Source organism: Camellia sinensis, chromosome 14, assembly GCF_055761805.1.
Source record: "Camellia sinensis isolate YWXY chromosome 14, ASM5576180v1, whole genome shotgun sequence".
Lineage (NCBI taxonomy): Eukaryota > Viridiplantae > Streptophyta > Magnoliopsida > Ericales > Theaceae > Camellia > Camellia sinensis.
In genome coordinates, this window is record NC_138974.1 from 131,911,925 (window position 1) to 131,936,206 (window position 24,282).

The 24,282-nt window shown below is 35.7% G+C and overlaps 3 protein-coding genes and 1 non-coding gene across 5 annotated transcripts; 2 read left to right on the forward strand and 2 right to left on the reverse strand.

Moving 5' to 3' along the window:
• Positions 1 to 4,036: 4,036 nt before the first annotated feature.
• LOC114307805 (glutathione S-transferase) lies at positions 4,037 to 12,146 on the forward strand. 2 transcript variants are annotated; one of them, XM_028253217.2, is made up of 4 exons: positions 4,037 to 4,335; positions 10,215 to 10,365; positions 11,214 to 11,262; positions 11,512 to 12,146. In XM_028253217.2, the coding sequence occupies exons 2-4, from the start codon at positions 10,225 to 10,227 to the stop codon at positions 11,958 to 11,960; spliced, it is 639 nt and encodes a 212-aa protein (XP_028109018.2). In that variant the 5' UTR covers positions 4,037 to 4,335; positions 10,215 to 10,224; the 3' UTR covers positions 11,961 to 12,146. The 2 variants fall into 2 exon arrangements, with proteins under 2 accessions (XP_028109018.2, XP_082760350.1); XM_082904224.1 differs by lacking the exon at positions 4,037 to 4,335 and adding an exon at positions 9,803 to 9,949.
• Positions 12,147 to 13,159: 1,013 nt separating this feature from the next.
• Positions 13,160 to 13,513, forward strand: LOC114307771 (glutathione S-transferase). The gene has a single exon (XM_028253182.2). It carries the CDS (start codon positions 13,160 to 13,162, stop codon positions 13,511 to 13,513), a length of 354 nt encoding a protein of 117 aa, XP_028108983.2.
• Positions 13,514 to 14,148: 635 nt separating this feature from the next.
• On the reverse strand, positions 14,149 to 16,385 carry LOC114307806 (pentatricopeptide repeat-containing protein At5g66520). Its single transcript, XM_028253218.2, has one exon. It carries the CDS (start codon positions 16,178 to 16,180, stop codon positions 14,774 to 14,776), a length of 1,407 nt encoding a protein of 468 aa, XP_028109019.1. The 5' UTR covers positions 16,181 to 16,385; the 3' UTR covers positions 14,149 to 14,773.
• A 66-nt stretch (positions 16,386 to 16,451) lies between these two features.
• TRNAG-CCC (transfer RNA glycine (anticodon CCC)) lies at positions 16,452 to 16,522 on the reverse strand. Its single transcript has one exon. It is a non-coding gene; the product is annotated as a tRNA-Gly (tRNA).
• Positions 16,523 to 24,282: the final 7,760 nt, after the last annotated feature.

Genomic DNA, 24,282 nt, shown 5'->3' on the forward strand with positions numbered 1-24,282 from the left:
GAATCCGAGTTCATTGCTTTAGACAAAGCAGGTGAAGAAGCAGAATGGCTTCGTCACTTCTTAGAAGACATTCCAATGTGGCCAAAACCTGTGCCAGCTATTTGCATTCATTGTGATAGTCAATCTGCAATAGGCAGGGCACAGAATCACATGTATAACGGTAAGTCACGACATATACGTCGTCGACATAATACTGTAAGGCAATTGTTGTCAAACGGAATAATCTCAATAGATTATATAAAATCTAAAGAGAATATTGCGGATCCGTTAACAAAAGGTTTGACAAAAGAGATAGTGTATAGTTCATCAAAGGGGATGGGATTAAAGCCTATTACATAAGAGTCGTCATAATGGTAACCCTACTTATCTGACTGGAGATCCCAAGAACTAAGTTCAAAGGGACAACTAAGTTATGTATGGCTCGCCAGAAATCACCAAGGGATTAAGATTCCTACCCATTCCTATGGTGAGAGTGATATCTGCAACATATGTTGTCTGCAGGGGTATAAGAATAAGCTTTTCTTTTAATGATTACTTATATCTTGATTAAGGCATAAAATCAAGACGAGTATAAAGAGATACTCACAATAAGAATCACCTATATGAGTGTTGAACTGGGGCCGGTTCTATGAGAATGCAAAGGCTAAATTCTCTAGAAACACTTATGAAAACCAGGCGCGTTCAAGGCCAAAATGAACACAACAGTGAGAACCACGATGTGTTAGAAGATATTTTGTGTGAAATCTATTGTCTTGGCTTACACAAACGGCTGAACAATTCAAGGCATCGCGTCCATTGGTTAGCCAGTAAGTCCGATAGGTTATCACTAGGGAAGGTTCAAGGCCGAAAACTACCTATCCTGATGCAAGATATTTTCGACTTATACTCTTTCGTTAAGTCTGCATATTGTTGCATTTCCGTTGTCATCAAATTCCATTCATGTGGGGGATTGTTGGAAATGGTTAATTTTTCCTAAGTTCGGTCTATTTTTTAGGTGGACCCCGAGTGTCGATTTACTCGGGTCAAAGTGGTAACGCGTTCTATGCCGCGTTGTGATTCACGTGGTATATTTGGTTGCTCAAAACCATTACCGAGTGAATGAGAAATTGAAGCCAAAGTGTGCTCCATGGAAATGGAGTTTTGGTGGAAATTCCTTAAGGTTGTAAATTGGCTTGTCCCACATTGATTTGGTGGGAGGTTTTGAAAGGGTTTATAAGGCTTAGGGTGAGATACTTGGGGTGTGCCCCAAGGGGTACCCAAGTGTTTTAGAGGGAGAGGTTATGGGCAAAATGGGCTAGACCCATTGGACCCAAAAATCACCACACACGCGCGCGCGCCGCCGCCGCCGTCCGTCCGGTCGGGCTGGGCTGGGCTTGGGCGCGGGTGCGTGGTGTGTGGTTGGGCTTCTAATCTTTTTGGGCCAAAAACATTTGAATTTAATTTTATTTTTTTTATAAAATCCATAATTCAAATTAAATTGGTTTGGATTATTTGTTCATCCAAACAGGGCCCTTCCCGGTTTCAAACAGAAATAAACTGTTTTGGAATTAGTGCACACCCAAACAGGGCCCTTCCCGGTTTCAAACAGAAATAAACTGTTTTGGAATTAATGCACACCCAAACAGGGCCCTTCTCGTTTTACTATCTGTTTGAATTGATTCAAATCTGTTTGAATTCAAAACCCAACAGGTATGATACCTGTTCAATTCAAAACCAAGAGCTACATACCTGTTTAATTCAAAATGAAGAGCCACCTTCACATCTATAAATAGGACCACCCTCATTTGATGTTTGCATTCAGAAATTTCGTATTTCACTTCTGTTTTCTATTCTTCATCTTGCTGCATTTTATTTTCAAAAGAAAGAGTGTAAACACTTAGTGTGTTCGTAAGACAAACAATTAGTAGTGCTGCTATTGTTTGTGGAAGATCATTTCATCCTGGGAGATAGACGTCCGAATTCTGAAAGCACCGTGGAGAGGACGAATCTGTCTTAAGGAGACAGTGTTAAACACTGGACTTGATCAGAAAAATAATTCGAAGAAATTAAATCAAGTAAGTTATTTAATTACTATCAGTGTTGTTTTTTATTTATTTATTTTTATTTCGAGTTTGATTTTTGTAATCAAATATATTCTCTCCTTTTCTTTTTTTCTTTATATTCTGGTTGTTGTTTTGTACACAACAGAATTAAATCTTTTTAAATACAGTGAAGATTGTCCTACATCACCTTCCTTATTTGTACCACCTAATGCGGACCCCAGTGAAGCGGCTTTTTGAGGAGAGGAGGCGCGTGAGTGACTGGTGTGCCGGAATGTTGGCGCGGCCGGCTTGGACAAAGGTGGCGGAGATGGTTGAGGAAGCTGGTCGGAAAGTTTAAAAATATGAGTAATGCTAGAGACCCCAAATATTCTACAAAAATTTTACTAAATATCTCACATGGGTGTGGGACCCACACAATGTGGGTCCCATGTAGGTCCCACACACATGTGAGACATTTGATAAAATTTTTGGTAGAATTTTTGGGGCCTCTAGCATTTTTATAAAAATATTTTAATCTGGAATTGCAGGATTTGCTTCCTATTTTCTAATGAATGAAAAAATAATTATAAGAATCTCTCACTTAAGTCTTTGGGAAGTGGATTGAGTTTTTGACTATTTTAGTTTAAATTAAAAAATTTTATTCGGGATGAATTTTTTTGATTTTTTATTTTATTGACTATTTAATTTATTTTATCATTTTGTAACTATTTTAACCCTAACCTATGATGCCAAACGAAACCTAACTATATTGAATTTGTCTTGAATTAAAATGTGTAGGTAGGATTGAATTTGTGTAATATGATATATATATATATATATATAATAAATCTGAATAACAAAATAAAAATTTTAATTAGATAATTAAGCTTAAATTTATAGTATTATTGATAGGGTATTGTTATTTAAGACAAAAATTAGATTTAATTTTCAAGTCTAATAATATGACAATCAATTAAGATATTAAAAATAATATTATTTTTCTATCTTCTCTAATTATTAATTAATTATTTTATTTACATATCATTAAATTTAAAAAATGAATTTATATATCATTTTGCTCAGTGATAAGATAATTCGTAATTACGTGCAATTGTTGATGGAAATTTTCTCCAAGAAAGATGTAATGATGATGGTACTTTTAAATTTGAGTTTTGGATAGTCACAAATGGAAATATCATGTAAAATTGGATTTATAAAATTTTATAATTCGTTTCTATGTTAATTTGAATTTTATAGTTTTAAAAGAAAGGGCAAATTACATATACACCCCTCGAGGTTTGGCTAAATTACAAATACCCCCCTGAGGTTTGAGAAATTACGAATTCCCCCCTGAATGCTATATTTGCATAAGAAATTAGGGGGTAATTTGTTATGAAATATAAACCTCAGGGGGTAAATTGTTATGAAAATACAAACCTCAGGGGGCGGGATGTAATTTCCGAAACCTCAGGGGGGTATCTGTAATTTAACCAAACCTCGAGGGATGTATATGTAATTTGCCCTAAAAGGATTGAAATTTCGTTAGATCATTTTTAATGGCATTTGTTATAATAGTATTATTATTATTATTATAATTTAACAATGAATAGTAATAAATTATCAAAATATAATAATGATACTTCAATAGTAATATGTCATTTTGACAAACTTCAATTATTTTTTTCTCTAATTTAATAAATTTAGTTGGATATAGACTTTTTAATAACTTTTTTTATTATTTATTTGTTGTCTTTTATGACGCTTTTAAAAAAAACAAATTAAATATTTACATTTTATCTGACTAAACAAATGTATAAAAAATTCAATAATGCTTGACATCAATAAAAATGGTGTTCTAAAAGTATCACTAGTAATGTGGCAATAGACATGACCTACTGCTTGTGTCTTTTTTTTTTTTTTTTTAAATACTTACCAACTCATTAGTGGTGAACACAATTATTTTTAGTGGGATGTATCATTACCCTAAAATTTTTTAATAAATTCTCATAAATTCTGAAGCATGCAATAATCAAGGCTGAGCATCACCAAGACACCATCCAAACATAAATTTGCATAGCAAGACACCATCCAAACCGTTGGATGATTTCATACTGAGATTGACTTTCTGGAATATTCTTCACCTTTCTACATCCCCAAACTCACTTCATTTTCATCAAGGCTGAGCATCTCTCTCTCTCTCTCTCCATCTTCATCCTTATCTTCTTCCTGAACCATCCACTACAGTCGACCCTCTATCTTCATTTTGATCATCATCACCACCAGTGCTAATCGGCAAAACCAGTCGGCCATCTCTGTATGTCTCTCTCTCTCTCTCTGGAATCCATGTATTTATCTTCTAAATTAGTTTCAGATTGCGTCAGAAATTTATTAAATTTTTGAAATTGTTGACTGATCATTCGGAAATTGTTGAAATTTGTGAAATTTGTAATTTGTTCTTGACTGAAATTTGTGACAAGTTCTTGTTCTTTCATTCTGAAATTTGTGAATTTGGTGTCTGGAAAATGCAAAAATTGGTGAAATTTGTTTTCATAAAAAATAAATAAATAAATTGAAGGAACATAATAATAAATAAACAAATTCTGTATTTTACAAAGAATGGTGAATTTCGTTCTTAAAAAAAAAAAAAAAAAAAAAAACTTCAAACATTTTGGGAGATTTTTCTGGGAGAGGATCAATAACTTTGGAGCCAAAATTTTGTTATGTTTGATGATGTGGCATGTTTGATATCTGCCATATGTGACAGGAGAAATTGTAAGCCGGTGGAGGTCTACTTTTTCTCACTCTTGCCAAAGAAAAATGGTTTGTGATCCGAATTCGTGTGTGGCTCAAATGATTCAAATGTGTTAAAAGAAGGTCATTTTAAAATGACTTTGTTTTGTGATATTTAAGTTATTCGAACAAAAAAAAATTTGAATCACTTAGCATTATTGCTTGTCAAATTATTATTTGGCAGCTTTTTGGGCAGCTCTATTTGGAGGTGCTCTTAGGTAGCCCTCAAACGCAACTTTCACCAATTTGATTGATTTATAATCAATTGGTAATTATTTACCACTAAATTAATAAAAAATTGCATTAGCATTATATATCTTTTTCGCCATTATGCAATGCTTTGAATGGTTACCAATAAGATAATGAATGTACTATTTAATCATTGGACTTTGTGGATAGCATATATTATCCAATCTTCTAATTAAATTATATGAAATATGATGAAATAGATTGTGGTGAGGTGTAAAGCATAAATTATTTTCTAAACCTTTGCTTTAATGAATCCTCTTGATCATTTTTAAAATCTTCATTGCCACCACCCATGACACTTCAGAGGATCTCCAACGGCCTGTTAAAAAGATTGTTAAAGGTAAAATATTGTAGGTGTAAAAAAATATAATACTCTAATGGTCTGTTATTTGTATTGCTAAAAATCGTCATTATTTTTTTTGGGTCAAATTTGACATAAATTTTTATTTACAGTTAAAGTTGTCAGCACAATAATATTATACAAAAATATCGTTCATCTTCTTCTCAACAGGGCTGGTTGTGCTGGTTGTTCGACCGGTTGTTTTGGAAAATGTCTTGAGAGATGACCTCAATGATTTAGAATGGTCATCTTCAGAGATGTTCTCAATGGTTTGGAGTTGTCGTCTACCTAGCAGATATCTCGGATGACTTCAGTGATTTAGAATAATTGAATTGAATAAATTAAATGGAGGGAAAAGTTAAAAATAACAATTTGATCATTAAAACAACATTACTATTCGATAATTATTGTACACTATTCATTGTTACATTAGAGTTTTAACTATGAAGCGTTGAAGATCTTCTTACAACTTTTAACCAAACAGCAACTGGCTTCTAGACCCCACACCCATACCCAGTACAATTTTATTATTATCATTATCACCATCATCAGTGGGTGGGTGTGTCTATCCATTTATTTTCTTTAATTAATAGGACAATGCTCTCCCGATATCGTTTTGAATCATTATTCAACACACTATTTATCAGTATTATTAAAAGTTGAAGAACAACATCACGTTGCTTTTTTAAAATATTTAATTATGGGAAATTATATTTCATAATCTTTTTGTAAAAAAATTATATTTGAATATTGAATTTGTGAAGAAATTTTTGTAGAGAAAGGATTTGTTGGCAAAAATAAAAAAAAAAACTTTTATCTCTAATAATAAAATGTATGTCCATCCTGAGATTCAAGCATTCAATATAGCAAAATAAAGGTGCATTGATTAAACAACTTTTAAAGTCGTTATGTTGAGATTACCCATGTCCTACACCTCTACACCACTCAGAATTAGATATCCAGGATTACTCCTGGGGGTTACTCAATTTTTTTTTTTTTTTTTTAATTTTTTTGTGTTACCAAAACTTCAATGGTGGGAGAAGTTGGATGTCAAGGTGAGCCCTGCCAGGGTTCACATATGTTTTTAAGGTTATTTTTGGTTTATGAATTTGGCTATAACGATTTGGGATGAGAAATGAGAAATGAAAAATGAAAAAATGTGTATGAAACGTAAGTAAATTATTATATTTTATTTATATTTTTTCTTTTTCTTTTTACATTCTTGTTCAAATTGATAAATGAAACACAGTATAAGTGAATGTCCAAGTGTCTATTAGCAGATTCAATAAACAAAAAATATTCAATATCAGCGTAGCTATAAATAAATTGCCACCATTCATATATGTGCTTACAAATAATTTCTTTTTACAATTACACAAATGTACCGACCTGGGCCCAAACTAGGCCTATCATACAAGGACATGGCCCAAGTGTCAGCCAAGACAGCCCAATAGATGCCCCCCCATAGGAACATCATAGCCAAGCTTGGAGAAAATCTCTTGCAATATTCGAGACACGATATTGATGAGATATAACTTTTTATTAGCCGGTGGCATCATGTAGTGTTACTATTATACTCATTATTATTATTATTATTATTATTATTATTATTATTATTATTATTATTTTGTCGTAGCTAGCAACAACATCCAACACCAGAGAGGTTATTGGTGACTTTTGAGCATTATTTACACTATTTATATTATATCATTCATCATATTGTATCTTAAAAATCAACAAGAAAATATTAAATTCTATTTTTTAAATTAATAAAGATTATGTTAATGCTCCATGTAAACTTACCTTAAGAGTATTAAATAATTTTCTATTGAACACGAAGCCAAAGTGGCTAGCAGTTACGCATGCTAGTACGCATGTCTGTAATTGCAATGCAGGTCCATGTATATTATAGTCTTATTAGTCACAATAACATTTGACACATCCCATGATAGTTTTGTATGATTTTTTTTTTTTTTTTTTTTTTTTTTTTTACAACCTTAAGTTAAAAATCAAATTTGGACCATAAAGTTTGCCCTTCTAAAAAGTTGGGCTTGCGAGTTTAGGGCTTCAACCCCAAACGTTATGGCCCATTGGAGGGCCACAAAAACACCTGCTGGTCTACCAAGGCTGGTTTGAATTTTATTTTCCAAATTAAATTGGCATTTGTTTGGTTGGGATAAATATGAAAATTATATTCCACATTGAATGGTGAGTAATATGACATGCGGGTGATGCTATATGGTTGCTGGAAAGTCATCAATGAAACCATGCATATGGCCAATATTTTTTTTGTTTTTTGGCGTTTAACAATGACAGCACTCTTCTTCAACTTCCATTTTAAAAGTAATTGTCAAGATCAAAAGAAGCAAATTCCAACTGATATTCTAGAAAAAATAATGTTAGGGACATTATATAATTGATTAGTTATTAACTTATGAAATGTAATTCCAGTTAATAAAATTAATGTTAAAATAAAAATTAAAAATATATAGAATGTAAGTGAGAATAAGGGAATCCATTAATAGAATTAAAAATCAAAATATAAAAATTTTATAGTAAAAATAAATGATTTTAATTTGATACATGGCTGGATTGGAAAGAAAATTGCTAAATTAATTGATGTAAGATTTTTTTTTGTTGATTACAAAATTAACCCTCTTTAGAAACTTGGGCCTAGAACGATTAGGTTTGAACCCCAAACCTCATGGGAGGGAACAAATACCCAACAAGCGGAAAGAATTTGGACCTAGATGCAGGCACTTGTGGAATTTGATAATTATTATTTTTAATTGTCTAATTATTTATTTAGAATTTAAAATTTTAATATATTTAATGATTTTAATGGTTAAAGATCACATTGTATAATTTTTTAATGGGGGATTTGGTGATAGCCCCCTCACTATCTAATTTGTCTTTCAAAATGACAAGAATTATATAAGTACTTTCAAAACCCCCTGATATTTTAAAACTTGTTTCTTTTACTATATTACCCTCATATCTATCAGCTCTTCTATTAAACCATCTTCACTATGTATTTCAGAGTAAAATTTTACTTTGATACAGAGTAAAATTTTACTTTAGTTTCATAGTAAAATTTTACTTTCATACAGAGTAAAATTTTACTTTAGTTTTAGAGTGTAAAATTTTACTTTCATACAGAGTAAAATTTTACTTTCATACAGAGTAAAATTTTACTTTAGTTTCAGAGTGTAAAATTTTACTTTCATACAGAGTAAAATTTTACTCTAGTTCTGTCAAATGAAAAAAACAGAGCAAAATGAAATTAGATCAAAAATAACAAAAATAAATCAAAAAACAAACAAACAAACAAAAACAAAATAAATTAATCAACAAATCAACATATCTAATTGAGAAGAAACACTACTAAAACTTCATCAACAATCACAAATCTCAATGAAAATAATACATGTGTTCAACAACACTCATACACACAAATATATATATATATATATATACATATATTCTACTGTTTCTCATCCACATCCTTCCCAACCTCCTGTTCAACTTCTTTCAATCTCGAAGCTTCAGCCTTCGCATTCAACATCGCAAGCATCTCATCAATAACCTCATCATGTTTCTTCTCCGCTTCCAATTGAGCCATCTCCACCACACTCCGAATCTCCCCCATCTGCTCCGAAACCCTAGCTTTCAAATCTCCAAAGAGCTTATTCAGATCTTGAGACAAAGAGCTTATTCCTTAGGTGCAAACAACGAAGCCATTGATTGAGGATGAACTTTTGCTATTTTGATCTTCTTATTGTTTCTATGGAGGCATTTGCTACCAGATCTGGTCACTCCGACCAGATCTCCTTTGAAACCCTAGCCATGGAGTCATCATCTATGTATATGCAATAGTTGTATCAGACGAAGCTTGAGAGATTGAGATTGTGATTAGGGAAGATTTAATTGAGGGTATAATAGTCTGATAAAATATTTAAATAATAAATTTTGTCCTTTATATAAGACTTTATAATTATGAGGGGGTTTTAAAAGTATAATTTTTTTCTTAGTCTTTTTAACAATAAAAGGAAGATAAGGGGGGTTTATAGCCAAATTTCTCTTTTTTAATTTTATCATATTTAGGCTAAGTTTGACATGATTGAAAAAAGATAAAAAGTCAAAAAGTCAAAAAGTTACTATCCTATTTAAGTCACATCATCTTATTTAAGTCACATCACTTCTCTAACACATCACTTCAAACCCAACTTATATTTTATAAAAAGTCAAAAAGTACACTTATTTAATCTTCTTAAACTATGTCTTATGAGTGCATCAACCCAATTAAAGTATTGTGGAAAAAGAGGAAGGTGGTGACCCACCCATAGCGCAATAATGCAAGAAGATGATAAAGTGGTCGCCAATTCTGACCTTATAAAAATTCGTGCATTAATTCTTTGGCGTTAGGCCCCTTTATTTGGGTTAGAGGAAGAAAATTGACTCTTAGTATTATTAATGGGATATTTATTTTGAGAGATGAGGGGGAGATTATTAGTACTTGGTATTAGTAATCTCCTTAAAAGGAGAATTGGTAAGAAAAAAAAAGAGATGATATTAAAAAAATAATAAGAAAATTAAAAAAAAAAATTATTTTTTTTAAATATAATATTTAATTTTTTATATTTTTTTATTTATTTTATTATTTTATATAAAAATAATTTATCAATTCTCCCACTATCAATTCCTTCCATTTTATCCTAAAAGCAACCGGCCTTACATATCATTCTCTCCTCTCCCTAATAGTCTCTCTTTCATTTTCTTTTTCTCTTTGGTTTTTTTTATCAATTATCAAACAGTTCGGCGACGATGAAGGTCCACGGAAGCGTACTCTCCACGGCGGCGCAGCGAGTGTTTGCTTGCCTGAACGAGAAAGAGCTCGAGTTCGAGTTTGTTCCGGTTGACATGAGATCCGGCGAGCACAAACAACCTCATTTCCTTTCTCTCAATGTAAGTAGACAAACAAAAAAAAAACATCAACTCTAAACCATACACATATTTGTCTTTTCTTAGCTCATATTATATGATTGTCATCAACAAAATCTATATGACCAAGGAAAGCACACCACCACCACCACCACCACCAATGTTGTGTTTTGAATTTATAATTTTAGTAAGGATTCGTGGAAGAAAAGAAAAAATAGTAGGAAAGGGTAATAAAAATGGAAGCTCAACTTTTTTCACATTTCTGTTGCTTCTTTTATTTTTCCTTCCACAACAAATTGACGCTCAAATTTAAGATTTTAGAGCCAAATCTAACAAGCTTATGGTATGCACAAAGTAGCTAGTCTCTTTTTTGGGTATGGAGTAGATTGGGGAGAGTAAGTTTTGTTGAGTTTTCTATTTTTGGTGTGGGGAGAAGAAGTTTTGCCTTTGACAAAAAATTGAACTTTGATCTGCTAGTAAAGGGTAAGAATTCTAGTCAATGGGTTAGTCCAAGTTGGTAGCCTCCTCCCTTTTTAATTCTTATACAAAAATTGTATAAATAAACATTAACATATGAAGGGCCAAAATTGTTTGTCTTTCTTAATTAGCTAATATGACTGTAATAAATAAATAAAATAAATAAAAATTGTGTCTTGTTTCTTTAGCTATGAAAACAGTTACGTTGTGTTTGGATCATAGATTTGGATAGTAATTTGAAAAGAAAAATCCTTTTTCATTTTAAAATTTCTATCAAAATCCATAATCCAAGCACCGCATTAAACTTGTAAATCAAGCCATGCACAGGGTAACTGTAGTCTTTTTTCGTTTTATTTTAAATATAATTCTAACAATTGTTTGTGGTCTTCATGTAGCCATTTGGTCAAGTACCGGCCTTACAAGATGGAGATCTGACGCTCTTTGGTATAAATAAACTAATGCCTAGCTACCATATGCACTGATTTATTGATATGATCAATGAAATGCTAGCTACATATAAACTTAAAATTTTACGTTGTATTTGTATGGCTGATTCATTCCGGATGTGGGTATGAATCATGAATAAAACAAATTGAGATCATGTTTAAAGCAAATCTCAATTACACGATGCATTTTTTGTGTTCTAATTATGTGCGCCCATATTTTATGATGTCTTGGGTGGTTGGATTACAGAGTCAAGAGCAATTAACCAATACATCGCACACACATACGCGGACAAAGGGAACCAGTTGATATGCCAGGACCCAAAGAAGATGGCAATCCTATCTGTGTGGATGGAAGTGGAGGCTCACCAGTTTGACCCAGTGGCTTCCAAGCTGTGTTTCGAGCTTCTTTATAAATCAATGTTTGGCATGAAAACAGATGACGCGGTAGTGGAGGAGAACGAGGCGAAGCTGGCTAAGGTTCTGGATGTGTATGAGGCTCGGTTGGCTAACTCCAAGTACATTGGTGGAGACTGCTTCACCTTGGCTGATCTGCATCACCTGCCCAACACTCAAATCCTGATGGCTACTCAGGCTAAGAAGCTCTTTGATTCACGCCCACATGTGAGTGCTTGGTGTGCTGATATCCTGGCAAGGCCGGCCTGGTTGAAGGTCGTGGCAATGCAAACCAACAAATAAGCACACGATGTTGTCTCTACTTCCCGGCTTTTGTGTTCCTAACTGTCTCTGTCTGTGTGTTTTGTTTCTAGTCTTTCCTGTCTTTCTTCATCCTTTCGGTGGGATGAGAAAGCAGTAGCTTTGTGAGTCAAATCTGAAATAATTTGGTATCTTGATCGAGTACCATCAATAAGTAAAAGTTTCCTATGTCGAGTGTTTGGATTGTGCAGAGTACTTAATGAATTCCTTCCTTCCTCCTCCTCCTCCTCCTCCTCCTCCTTTCCTTTTTTTTTTTTTTTTTTTTTTTTTTTTTTTTTTTTAAATTTAAACCACTAATTCAGCTCAGCCCCACAAAAGTTGAGAATTTGACAAATTGGTGAGAAAAATAATTTGTTTTTTTATTTTTTTTAATAAATGTTTTGAGTTGCAATTGCTAGAACACAGGTACTGATATACCAATATTGGTTTCTCAAATTAGATAAATCACATTTCATCACGAAAGAATGGAACTTCCTAAACCAAACCAAAATGAAAAAGATTCAAAGCTAGGCCTTGAAATCAACAAACAGTTACATAAAAGGAATTTTGTAGCTTGTTCTTCATGTGGATAATTGAAATGTGATTTCAAATTCCAAGCACTCGTTTTTATTTTTAATAGGAAGTTGTTTGAAATCCTTAAAAAAATTCTCTCAATTCAACTCACAATGACGCGACATGATATGTGTAATCTCACCATATTCATAATCCCAGTCAACTTAATCCGGCTATCAAGCACAGCGTTAGGTCTATTAGTGAGATTTTAGAATTTTACACATCTGAACTAGTTGAGCGGATTAAATAACTAATCTCTTCTCTTTTTTCTTTTTTCTTTTTTATACAAAATAATAATAATAATAAAAGTTAACATTTCAAGGGCCAAAATTGCCTTAGCTAATATGATTGTCATAAAGAAAGGATCTGCCTTGTTTCTGTAGCTATGAAAGCACTTAACCTGCAACTCATGCCATGGACAGAGTAGCTGTAGTCTAACAATTGTTTGCCCTATTGATGTAGCCATTTGGTCCAGTACCAGCCTCTGAAGATGGAGATTTGAAACTCTTTCGTATAAATGAATTAATGCCGATCAACTATGCACAAATGATTGATACAGAGTTCATACAATAGCTATTTTATTGTTCCTTGGCCGTTGTATTGCAGAGTCAAGGGCAATTAATCAATACATGCCACACGCTTATGTGGACAAGGGGAACCAGCTGATTTGCCAGGACCCAAATAAGATGGCAATCCTGTCCGTGTGGATGGGGGTGGAGGCTCACCAGTTTGATCCTGTGGCTTTGAAGCTGAGTTGGGAGCTAGCTATTAAACCACTGTTTGGCATGACAATGGATGCTTCGGTAATGAAGGAGAACAAGGCAAAGCTGGCTAAGGTTTTGGACGTGTATGCGGCTCAGCTGGCTCAATCGAAGTACTTGGGCGGAGAATGCTTCACATTGGCCAACATGCACCACCTGCCCAACACTCAAATCCTAATGGGTACTCAAGCAAAGAAGCTCTTTGATTCCCGCCCCACGTGAGCGCCTGGTGTGCTGATATCCTCGCAAGGCCGGCCTAGTTGAAGGTCATGGCAATGCGAACCAACAATTATGCTTAAAGTTAATCTCCGTACTCAACGTAGCACACAATGTTCTCTCAACCCCGTCTTGCAATTTTCTCTGTCTTTGTACGTTTCTAGTCTTCCTGTCTTTCATCCCTTCGATGGGTTGAGAGTAAACTTTCCAAGTCAATATGAAATAATTTTTGTATCTCAAGGACCATCAAGAAGTAAAATTTCCTATCTTTGTGGAATATTTGGATTGTATGCATTCCTTTTTTCCATTTTGAACCATTAACTGAGCACAGCCCACAAAAGTTCAGAATTTTACAAATTGGTGAAGAGAAGCAGTTCTGTAAGGTAATTTTTTTATAAAAAAAAAATAATAACACAAAATTCTTTGACATGCAATCACTAGAACAGAGGTACTGATGTCTTCTAAATTATCCAACAGCATAACAAGCAAATTGGCAAGGACAAAGGGTTCAATCAACAAATTTACAAATATCAGTTTCTCAAGTCACAGAAATCGTACTTCATCACCAAAGACTAAAAACTAAACCAAATTAAAACAGAAAAATTTTCGAAGGGAAATCTTGAAATCAACAAACAGTTGCATGCACAGGAATTCTGTAACTTATTCTTTCTGTCCAAAATTGAAGCATGATTACAAATTCCACACATTCATTCTATGTCTGGTTGATAAATGCAACCTGACTTTGTGACTGTGGACCCGATTATCTCCTAGGAAGGATCTGATGAAAGGAAATACTCCTACATTATAATCCTAAATGAGCAAGGACTTGTGTTTATCAACCCTAGTTATCTATCATTCCTTAATTCCTCATCTAACCAAAAAGAGAATGAAAGGGAAGAAAAAGTTAATGGGTGCTTACAGTTGATGAATGAGACAACCCCATAATCAGGAGAGTCCAATGTCCTTGATTTACAAGTCAAATAGACATCCCAACAAAATCTGCAGCATCCAATCCCCTTAATTTATAGTTCATTTCCTTCAGACAGCAGCAAACCGCGTTTTCAATCAGGACGTTAACATCAGCCCTTGAGTCAACATAATGTTTGTGCAAATCAGTTGACGAATGGCATGTCGACATGAGAGTTCATTTAGAAGCCAAATGAACTCTAATTGCTACTGCTAAGTTTATTATATCGAAAGAAAGAATTCAAACAGCTGAATTGCATACATGCCAATTTTCTCTCTCTATATGTGAATGCTACAGACTTATTGTGCTAACAACTCATGAACATGATCCTGAGGTTGAAGCTCTATTGAACTAGAACCCAAGTTCTTCTTAAGTCCCCTCTCTTTCATCAGCATCCTAACCTTTTCCACATCACCCCATCTTCCCATCAATGCATAAAGATTAGACAGCACAACATAATAACTACTATTCTCTGGCTGCAACTCTATGAGTTTCCAAGCTGCAAACTCACTCAATTCTAGGTTTCCATGAGCTCTACAACCAGCTAGAAAAGCTCCCCAGACTGGTTTAGTCGGCTCAAAGGGCATTTCTTTTATGATCTTGAAAGCTTCTTCGAGATATCCAGACCGCGCAAACAGATCAACCAAACACGCATAATGCTTGATCGCTGGTGAAAATCCATAAATTCCATCAAGTATTGTACTAAAGATTTGTTGTCCCATTTGTACCAATCCAGAATGACTACAAGCACACAAAACTCCAATCAAAGTTACTTCATCTGGCTTAACCCCTTCTTGCACCATTCGAGAAAACCACCAAACAGCCTCCTGCCCACTCTTTGCTAAAGCTAGGCCTTTAATAAGGGCATTCCATGTAAAGACATTCTTTTCTTTCATGCTTTGGAAAACAGCCAAACCCTCTTCAATTCTCCCACATTTTCCATACATATCAATCAAAGAAGTTCCCAAAATCACATCCACTACCCAGCCCCTCCTCTTTATAAAACCATGTATCCAAATACCCATGTCAATAGCCCCAAAACTCGAGCATGCTGACAAAGCATTCACCATAGTCACTTGATTCGGCACTACACCAGCATATTGCATCTTCTCAAAAGCAACTAGGGCATCATCAAACTTCCCAGCTTCTCGATACCCGGTAATCATAACAGTCCATGAGACCACATCTCTCTGAGGCATTTCATCATACACTTTCCGGCACAAGTCCATATTCCCACCCGACGCGTACACATTCAATAAAGAGTTTTGAACATAAATATCATTAAAATGACCCATTTTTATGATCTGGTTATGGACGCACTGCCCTCGTTTGAGGTCGCGTAGGTCAGAGAAGGCCTTGAGAACGAAAGGGAAAGTGTAGTGGTTTGGAAGAATGGAGTTCTTGTGCATTTGGGTGTAGATAGAAATTGATTTGAGAGGGGATTGGGTGTGAGAAAAGGCTTTGATGAGGGTATTGCAAATGAAGACATTGGGTGTCTGGATTTGGGAATAGAGAAGATGGGCAGAGTCAGTGAGACCCAGAGATTGGCAAGCAGTGATGAAGTGGTAAGCAATGTCGGTGTCTGGGTAGAGGTTTTGGACGATGAGTTGAGCCTGGATTTGGTAGATTTGAGAGGGTGAATTGCATATTTCCAAAAGATTGATCAGTCTGTTCGCTGCCGTGATGAGATGTGAGAATGGTCTCATTTCATAGGTGAGTGAGAATTGTCTAAGACCTGGGTTTTCAAAGAAAACCAGAGATAGTTGATCTCATAGGTGGTTAAAGAATCGTTTTTAGTTGTGAGATTTAAGTTTCAGAGAAAAAGTATTAGAAGGTAAAGAATTGCTTGAGACTTTGGATTTTCAAAGAAAGAATAGAGATGTTCGTTTCGTCTGACATGTGAGATTACGAGTTTCGGAGGACAGTTTTTGAGATTTTCTAATTTATTTTTCGAAAAAACAATTAAAAAAAAACGATTGCGCATCCAGGGAATCGAACCCTGGTCAGTACCGTGGGAGGGTACTATGATACCACTACACCAGATGCGCTTGCTGCTAGTGCCTCCAATAATTAACTTTTTCACATTTTATTTGTCCTTTTTTTTTTTTTTTTTGGCTTTAGTTTTGGTTTTTGTCCCTTTTTTTTAACATGCTTTGCGTTTCAATACTATATTCACCAATAAATCCTGGAGACATTTTTGGTTCATCTTGCGATTGCTCTAGGTTTACAAACAACTACATTGATCCTAATAAAAGGGACTTTAGGGGATTTCAATTTTTGAATTGGAGACTCATAAATTATAGACGATATCTTCCCATAGTCTTTAGTCTTGAAAACATTATTCCTTCTCGGTGTTCAGACATCCATCCAATACATGATTTGGGAAAATCATTTCCTAGTCTAAAATCACATTTTACATTGGTCTCAACTATTTAACTATTTATGGCTATTAAATTTATTTTATTTTTCAAAAAAAGTAGAACTCAATAAAGTGAATTTTTTATGAATATTTTTATTGATAGGTCTTGACGCTTTTGCATTAAAATCATGTAAATTTTTAAATTTTTAATTTTTAAATTTTTACTGAATTTTTTAAATATTTTTAGTAATTTTTTTAATTTTTAGACACACTTAACATAAATGTAAAAAAAGTTTTAAAAAAATTTTGTGAAAAAAACTTTAAAAAATTCACTAAATACCAAAAATGCAAAAAAAAGTATGAAAATTCTGTATATTTTTGAGCTTTTTTTTTTTGATAAATCCTATTTGTAACTGTTTTATTCCATAAAACCCAAACTATTTTTGAATATTTCATTAGGTCCATTAATTGTAAAATGACGAAATAACCCTCCTCCGCCTCTCCCGCATCTAATTGATTTTGAAAACCCATTCCCATTCCAACTATTCAATCCACAAAATTTCCAAAACAAAAACTGATCGTCGACCCCAGATTCATATTGCCTCACCATCGTCGTTGTTCACCGTCCACCGTCGACCCCAGATTCCTCTTCATCTCACCGCTGCGAAGGTTTACATCGTAGGGAGGGTGCTTCGTCGTTCCAAAATTCCCGTCGTTGGACTGAGTTTATTTCATCGACTGAGTGTGGTCCATACCCACCCACCATGAGGAACAAAAGTAAGCAACACCATTTCACCTTCTGCTTTTCAATCATAATGTGATCACCCATGTAAACATTTACATTGCCCTATAACTGTTGTTGTTTTTGGAATTGAATTTGTAAACATAGATGATGTGAACATTCACATTACTGTTCATTACTAGATAAACTGACATTAGTAGGCACTGATGTTGTCTCGAATGTTTTAAATTTAACATTACGATAAAATAAATAAATAATAGTAATAATACTACTAATAATAATAATAATAATAAAATAAGTATATATATATATAGTGATAATAATAATAATAAATAAATGATAATAAATAAATACATAATTTAAGAAATTGGAAATTTTATGGTTAAAGAAATACGTAATGAAGCACTACACATTAAATATTTTAATCAGTGGTAAGTGGTGATTTATAGTAGGGTAGTGAGATTTTTAGACGTGAACCTAACTTATCTTAGGAGTCATCTTGAAGTACCAAAGAAGGTAATAACTCTTAATTTAAAAAATGGTCAAATGGTCAACAAGTCCACGATCAAAAAAAATATATATATAAAAATAAAATAAAATCAAGATTATAAATGAGGGGATAAGGGTAGACCGCGTCAATGTCAGTAGCTTATTACCCAAGACTGTTGTCCTATAAATAGAGGAGATTTGCGTGTTAAGGCGACGGAAAACAAGTAATTAGAGAGTAGAAAGGAGAACGGCGAGTGAAATTTTGAGTGGTGGTGGAAAGAAAGGATAAAGGAATTAATTTAAGGTGAGTTGTATTATACCTTGAGTCACCAAAAAGTATTTTACTTATGTTTTGACTTACCAAAATCTATTTTATACAAGTTATGTTTTATTAATATATTTATAAAAGTTATGTTTTATAAAGGTTTGAGTTACGTGGTTTTATTTCTGAACCCTATTTGCTTAAAAGGAAACTAATGGATATGTCTGTTTTACTTTTAAAGAATATTTGGCTATGACCTTATATGAAAATATGTTTTGTAAGTACCACCACGGGAGTCCCGAGTCCCATGCCTTGGGGGACTTAAATAACCATTAGCTTAGTGAGTCCCATGCCTTGGGGGACTTAAATTACCATTGGCTTAGTGATTGACCACTTTGTGGTCCAGTGTTTGTCGTGGATCCATTGACCAGTGTAGTGCTTGGCACTTAGTGATGTACCGTGGTTATAGTGATTATTTCAGTTTCTGGCACTTAATTAATTTGTGTATTCAACTCAACTCAATTTATAAAGTTTCAGCTTAAATAAATATCCATGACCATTTTGTGTCCCTCATAGTATAATATTTCTTCACTCTGCTATGTGCTTATAGCTGTTACCCCTTTCAAGTGACGAGATTTAGCGTGACCAAGATGGAAAATGAATCTCTATGTTGTTTTGTTTTCTTTTTAGATTTCTATCTTTTATTATTAAACTCTTGTAATATAGTGAAGCTCAAATGACTATGTTTTGTTTCCTTTTAAATAAACAATTGGTACCCAGTTATTTATTTTAATTTATTTAAATTATCTGCTTGCACTGTGACTACAGAATTATCCGAATTATTTTATTTTTATCTTGTTACGATACTGAGCCTTTGGGTACCGGGTTTGGATCGTGACAAAAAGTGGTATCAGAGCAATGGTTTAAAAAAATATAAATAAAATATAAATAAATAAAATAATATATATATATGGTACAAGTTTTTAAAAATTTTTAAACTTGCATTATTATGTTATATGTCTAACGCATATAAGTCATGTTATATATATGTCTAGGCTAAGTCTTCTCGTGTTGTAGGACATGGCGAACCTATTGGAGCTATTCTGGTACGAGCCCCCAGAAGCTCATATCCTCCCGAACCAATTAGAGGGCTGGGGTGACTCAGAGAGTCTTATCAGGCAAGCCCATCCAACACTTGACCATCTCATGGAAAGATCCGTTTACTTACAGGCTGACCCCGATGAGGACTTATTATTCTGGAGACATAGCCGAGGTAGCACTCGTGAAAGGTACATAGGACCAACCCACGTTGTTGGTCTTGCTCCGGACATAGAACCACCACATTTTCTGGTCGCACCTCTACCCATAGGCTTTGCAGAGAGGAGGGGACCTGCATATCCTAGTAGCCACCTCCGTACCACGACACCACCTCCCCAACACATTGTTTATATCCCAGCTGTGGACTTTACCGACGGTGCATCATACCTGGAGACACCGATACGGATTACTGGGCGGGAATTCTGGGGTTATAATCACGGTACTCCTGTTTAAATGGTTCAGGTAGTATGGAGCTGCTTCGGAGTTGAGCTTAGTGGGTGGGAGTTTGAGTCCATCATGCAAAGTGAGTTTCCAAGGTTGTTTCATGGACCAATTTTCCAAAGCCAGTTCTCCTGGTGGCCTAATGGACCAGTCTAGATGTCTGACTAGAAGACCCTTTTTGTAAGCTGACCATGAGTAGCCTAATCTTTTTGTATTAGTAGGATTAGACATTAATCTGTGACTACCAGACTAACACTCTATGTATGGTAACAATGATGTATATGTGGTAATATTAACATGGTGGTAACACCAATATGAAAGTGGTGATATTTATAACAAAACTAGTACAGTATATGTGAATGTGGTAATAATAGAACGAATATGTTATACATGACGTTGTATCAAAATTGTTTTAATATGATGTCACGCTTATATCATTTTGCCTTGTAGTAATGGCCAACGAAGGAAATGAAAACGGATCATCAGTCAGCGGTACCAACCCGATGGAACAGATCATGGAAAGGGCAGTCACCAACTTTTTACAGGCCTTGCAAAACAGCATAACCAATGGGACATTAGAAAGATGAGAAGAATCGACTACGATTAAACAATTTCAAGATCTGAAACTCACTACGTTTATCGACAATCCAAACCCACTAGTAGCAGAGGCTTGGGTCAGGGACATGGAGAAAATCTTCCGCGCACTACCTTGCACAGAAAGACAGAAGGTGACTTTTGCCACCTTCACCTTCAAGGATGATACACAAGAATGGTGGCTCCTTACCCTGGAAAAGGAAGATATTGTGACTTGGGTGAGATTTTTAGAAGTATTCTATGAAAAATACTTTCCAGATTCACTACGGGAACAAAAGGCGTCAGAATTCATACATCTAAGGCAAGGAACCATGACAGTGGCCTAATATGAAAGTAAGTTCACACAGCTGGCCCAGTTCGCGACATATGTCATTCCCACCGAAGCTTGAAAAGCCAGGAAATTTGAAGCAGGGTTGGATCCTGAAATTAAGGATAGGCTGGAGGTTCTGAAACTACCAACCTATGCGACAGTGGTAGATTGAGCATACATTGCGGAAAAAGGAATTAAAGCCTTACGATCTGGGGAGCCAAGTCAGAGGAAGCGATTTTAGGAAAGAGATAACAAAAGGCCCGGTGTCGCACCTCCCAAAAGAATAAATGCAAGCACAACCAGTTCAACCGGTCTAAGCAATCAAAGCCCTGCAAACCCTAAAGGAGGCACCACTCCAGCTTGCTCTACCTGTGGACGGATTCATTGGGGACTATGCCGTCAAGATACGAGAGCATGCTTTAGATGTGGCCAAGTTGGTCATTTACTGAGAAATTGTCCAAAGTTCATCCGCCCCTTTGAACCAGTCCGAAGACCCGCAGTACCTGAAGGAACGAGAAATGATCAAAAACGCCAAGGAGAAGCTTTTGCCCTGGTGCCTGGAAACCCAAAAGTTACTGAAAATGTTGTGTCAGGTACACTATCTGTTTGTGGTCACTTAGCCCATGTTCTTTTTGACTCTGGTTCAACTCATTCTTTTGTTACACCACACTTTGCTACCAAGTTGACATCAACACCCGAACCCTTAGGATACATACTATCTGCGTCTTTTCCCTCTGGAAATTCCGCCCTTAGTACTAATGTATACAAATCTTGCACTGTAACCTTAAAAGGTGAAACCTTACACGTAGACTTGATACCCCTTGGCATTAGTACCTTTGATGTAATTTTAGGAATGGATTGGTTAGCTGCTAATCGTGCCTCTATCGATTGTAAAGCCAAAAAGGTATTCCTCAGGTCACCAAACCAACTCGAGCTTGTCTTCGAAGGAACTGGAGCCTCTCCCCCTCCCTGTATTATATCCTTCATAATAGCCCAACGACTGCTAAGAAAGGGTTGTTGTGGTTGCATCTGCTATGTGATTAATACTCAACAAGAGACCTCCACACTTGATGCGATCCCCGTAGTTCGAGAATTTCTGGATATATTTCCTGAAGACCTGCCTGGCACCCTAGTTGACCGGGAAATCGAGTTCACTATTGAAACCCAACCTGGTACATAACCAATCTCAAAGACCCCTTACCGCATGTCCATGGCAGAATTGAAAGAACTAAAAACTCAACTCTCCAAGAACTACTGAATAAAGGCTTCATCCGACCAAGTACCTCACCATGGGGAGCTCCGGTACTGTTCGTAAAGAAAAAGGATGGTACAATGAGATTATGTATCGACTATCGAGAGCTAAATAAAGTCACCATCAAAAATCGGTACCCCCTGCCATGAATTGATGACTTGTTTGATCAACTGCAAGGCGCCCAAGTGTTCTCAAAAATTGACTTGGGTTCTGGTTACCATCAACTAAAAGTCAAAACGGAAAGCATCGAAAAGACTACCTTCAGAACCTGTTATGGGCACTACGAGTTCCTTGTCATGCCATTTGGCATCACCAATGCTCCAGCGGCCTTTATGGACCTCATGAATCGAGTGTTCAAACCCTATCTTGACGAGTTCGTCATTGTTTTCATTGACGACATTCTCATATACTCTAAATCGCCAGAAGATCATGAACACCACTTGCGAAAAGTTCTACAGACATTACGTGATCATAAACTTTATGCCAAGTTAAAGAAATGCGAATTTTGGATCACTAGTGTACACTTCCTCGGTCACGTCATTAACAAAGATGGCATTTCAGTTGATCCCCAAAAGGTTGCAGCAATTGTGGATTGGCCACGACCTACTAACGTATCAGAGATTCGAAGCTTCTTGGGCCTAGCAGGCTATTACCGGCGCTTTGTGCAAGATTTCTCGAAGATAGCTTCACCATTGACCCAGCTAACTCAAAAGAACACACCCTTTGAATGGACGGACAAGCAGGAACGTTGCTTCCAAGAATTGAAGGACAGACTCGTGACGGCTCCAATACTAGCACTCCCCGCGGAAGTAGAAGGGTTTATAATTTACAGCGATGCCTCATACAATGGTTTGGGATGCGTTCTTATGCAAAACGGGAAGGTCATTGCTTATGCCTCTCGCCAACTTAAGACTCACGAAAGGAACTATCCAACTCATGATCTAGAATTGGCTGCGGTGATCTTTGCCCTCAAAATCTGACGTTATTATCTCTACGGAGTAGCCTGCGAAATCTACACCGATCACAAAAGTCTCAAATATCTGTTTACACAGAAGGAATTGAATATGAGGCAACGATGATGGCTAGAATTTATGAAGGACTACGATATAGAGATCCATCATAATCCCGGCAAAGCTAATGTAGTGGCAGACGCACTAAGTCGAAAAACGACCAAAAGTCTGGCATATACCCTAGTTCTCCGTAAGATCCATGGATTGCTCTCCAACATAATCATGGAACCCGAGTTGATGAAAGAAATTAGAGCCCGCCAATGTGAAGATAAACTTTTGAAGAAAAAGTACGAGGAGCAAGGAAACATGCCTGATCCTGACTTTACAATAAGCAATGGGATGCTAAAATTTTGAAATCGAATTTGTGTACCATACCTCCCAGAACTCAAGAAAAAGATATTGGTAGAGGCTCATAGCTCGAAGGTTGCGATCCATCTTGGCAATGCGAAGATGTATCACGATCTGCGGGAACACTTCTGGTGGATAGGAATGAAGAAAGACATAGCAAACTATGTCTCCAAATGCCTGCGTTGTCAACAAGTTAAAGCAGAGCATCAGAAACCTGCAGGTATGTTGCAGCCACTCCCTATTCCCGAATGGAAATGAGAGCATATTACTATGGATTTCGTGGTCGGGCTACCGCAATCAGTCTCGAAGAATGATGCAATATGGGTTATCGTAGATCGATTGACGAAGTCGGCGCATTTTCTACCAATCAGAATCATGTACTCCCTCTCTAAGTTCACTACTCTCTACATTAAGGAAATCATTCGCTTGCACGGCACCCCAGTTTCAATCGTATCCGATAGGGACCCCCGTTTCGTGTCTCATTTCTGGAACAAATTACAAGAAGCTTTGGGAACCACCCTAAGGTTTAGCACGGCTTATCACCCGCAAACTGATGGGCAATCTGAAAGGACGATCCAGACTTTGGAAGATATGCTACGTTTGTGCGTACTAGACCTCAAAGGTAACTGGGATGATCACCTACCTTTAGTGGAGTTCGCGTATAATAATAGCTACCATGCAAGTATTGGAATGGCACCGTACGAGGCACTGTATGGCAGAAGATGTCAATCACCTCTGTGTTGGACGGAAGTTGGAGACAGGAAATTATTAGGCCCCGAGATCGTGCAAGTAACGAGTGATAAAATTCAACTCATCCAACAACGAATTCGCACTGTCCAGAGCCGCCAGAAAAGCTATGCAGATACATGAAGACGAGACTTAGAATTTCAAATAGGAGATCAT

Excerpts from the sequence above, each read along its gene's own strand:
- LOC114307805 (XM_028253217.2), top strand. The coding sequence starts at position 10,225 with ATGAAGGTCCACGGAAGCGTACTCTCCACGGCGGCGCAGCGAGTGTTT. Across the intron at positions 10,366-11,213 it reads CTCATTTCCTTTCTCTCAAT|CCATTTGGTCAAGTACCGGC; the intron begins GTAAGTAGACAA and ends GTCTTCATGTAG. Across the intron at positions 11,263-11,511 it reads TGGAGATCTGACGCTCTTTG|AGTCAAGAGCAATTAACCAA; the intron begins GTATAAATAAAC and ends GTTGGATTACAG.
- LOC114307771 (XM_028253182.2), top strand. The coding sequence starts at position 13,160 with ATGCCACACGCTTATGTGGACAAGGGGAACCAGCTGATTTGCCAGGAC.
- LOC114307806 (XM_028253218.2), bottom strand. The coding sequence starts at position 16,180 with ATGAGACCATTCTCACATCTCATCACGGCAGCGAACAGACTGATCAAT.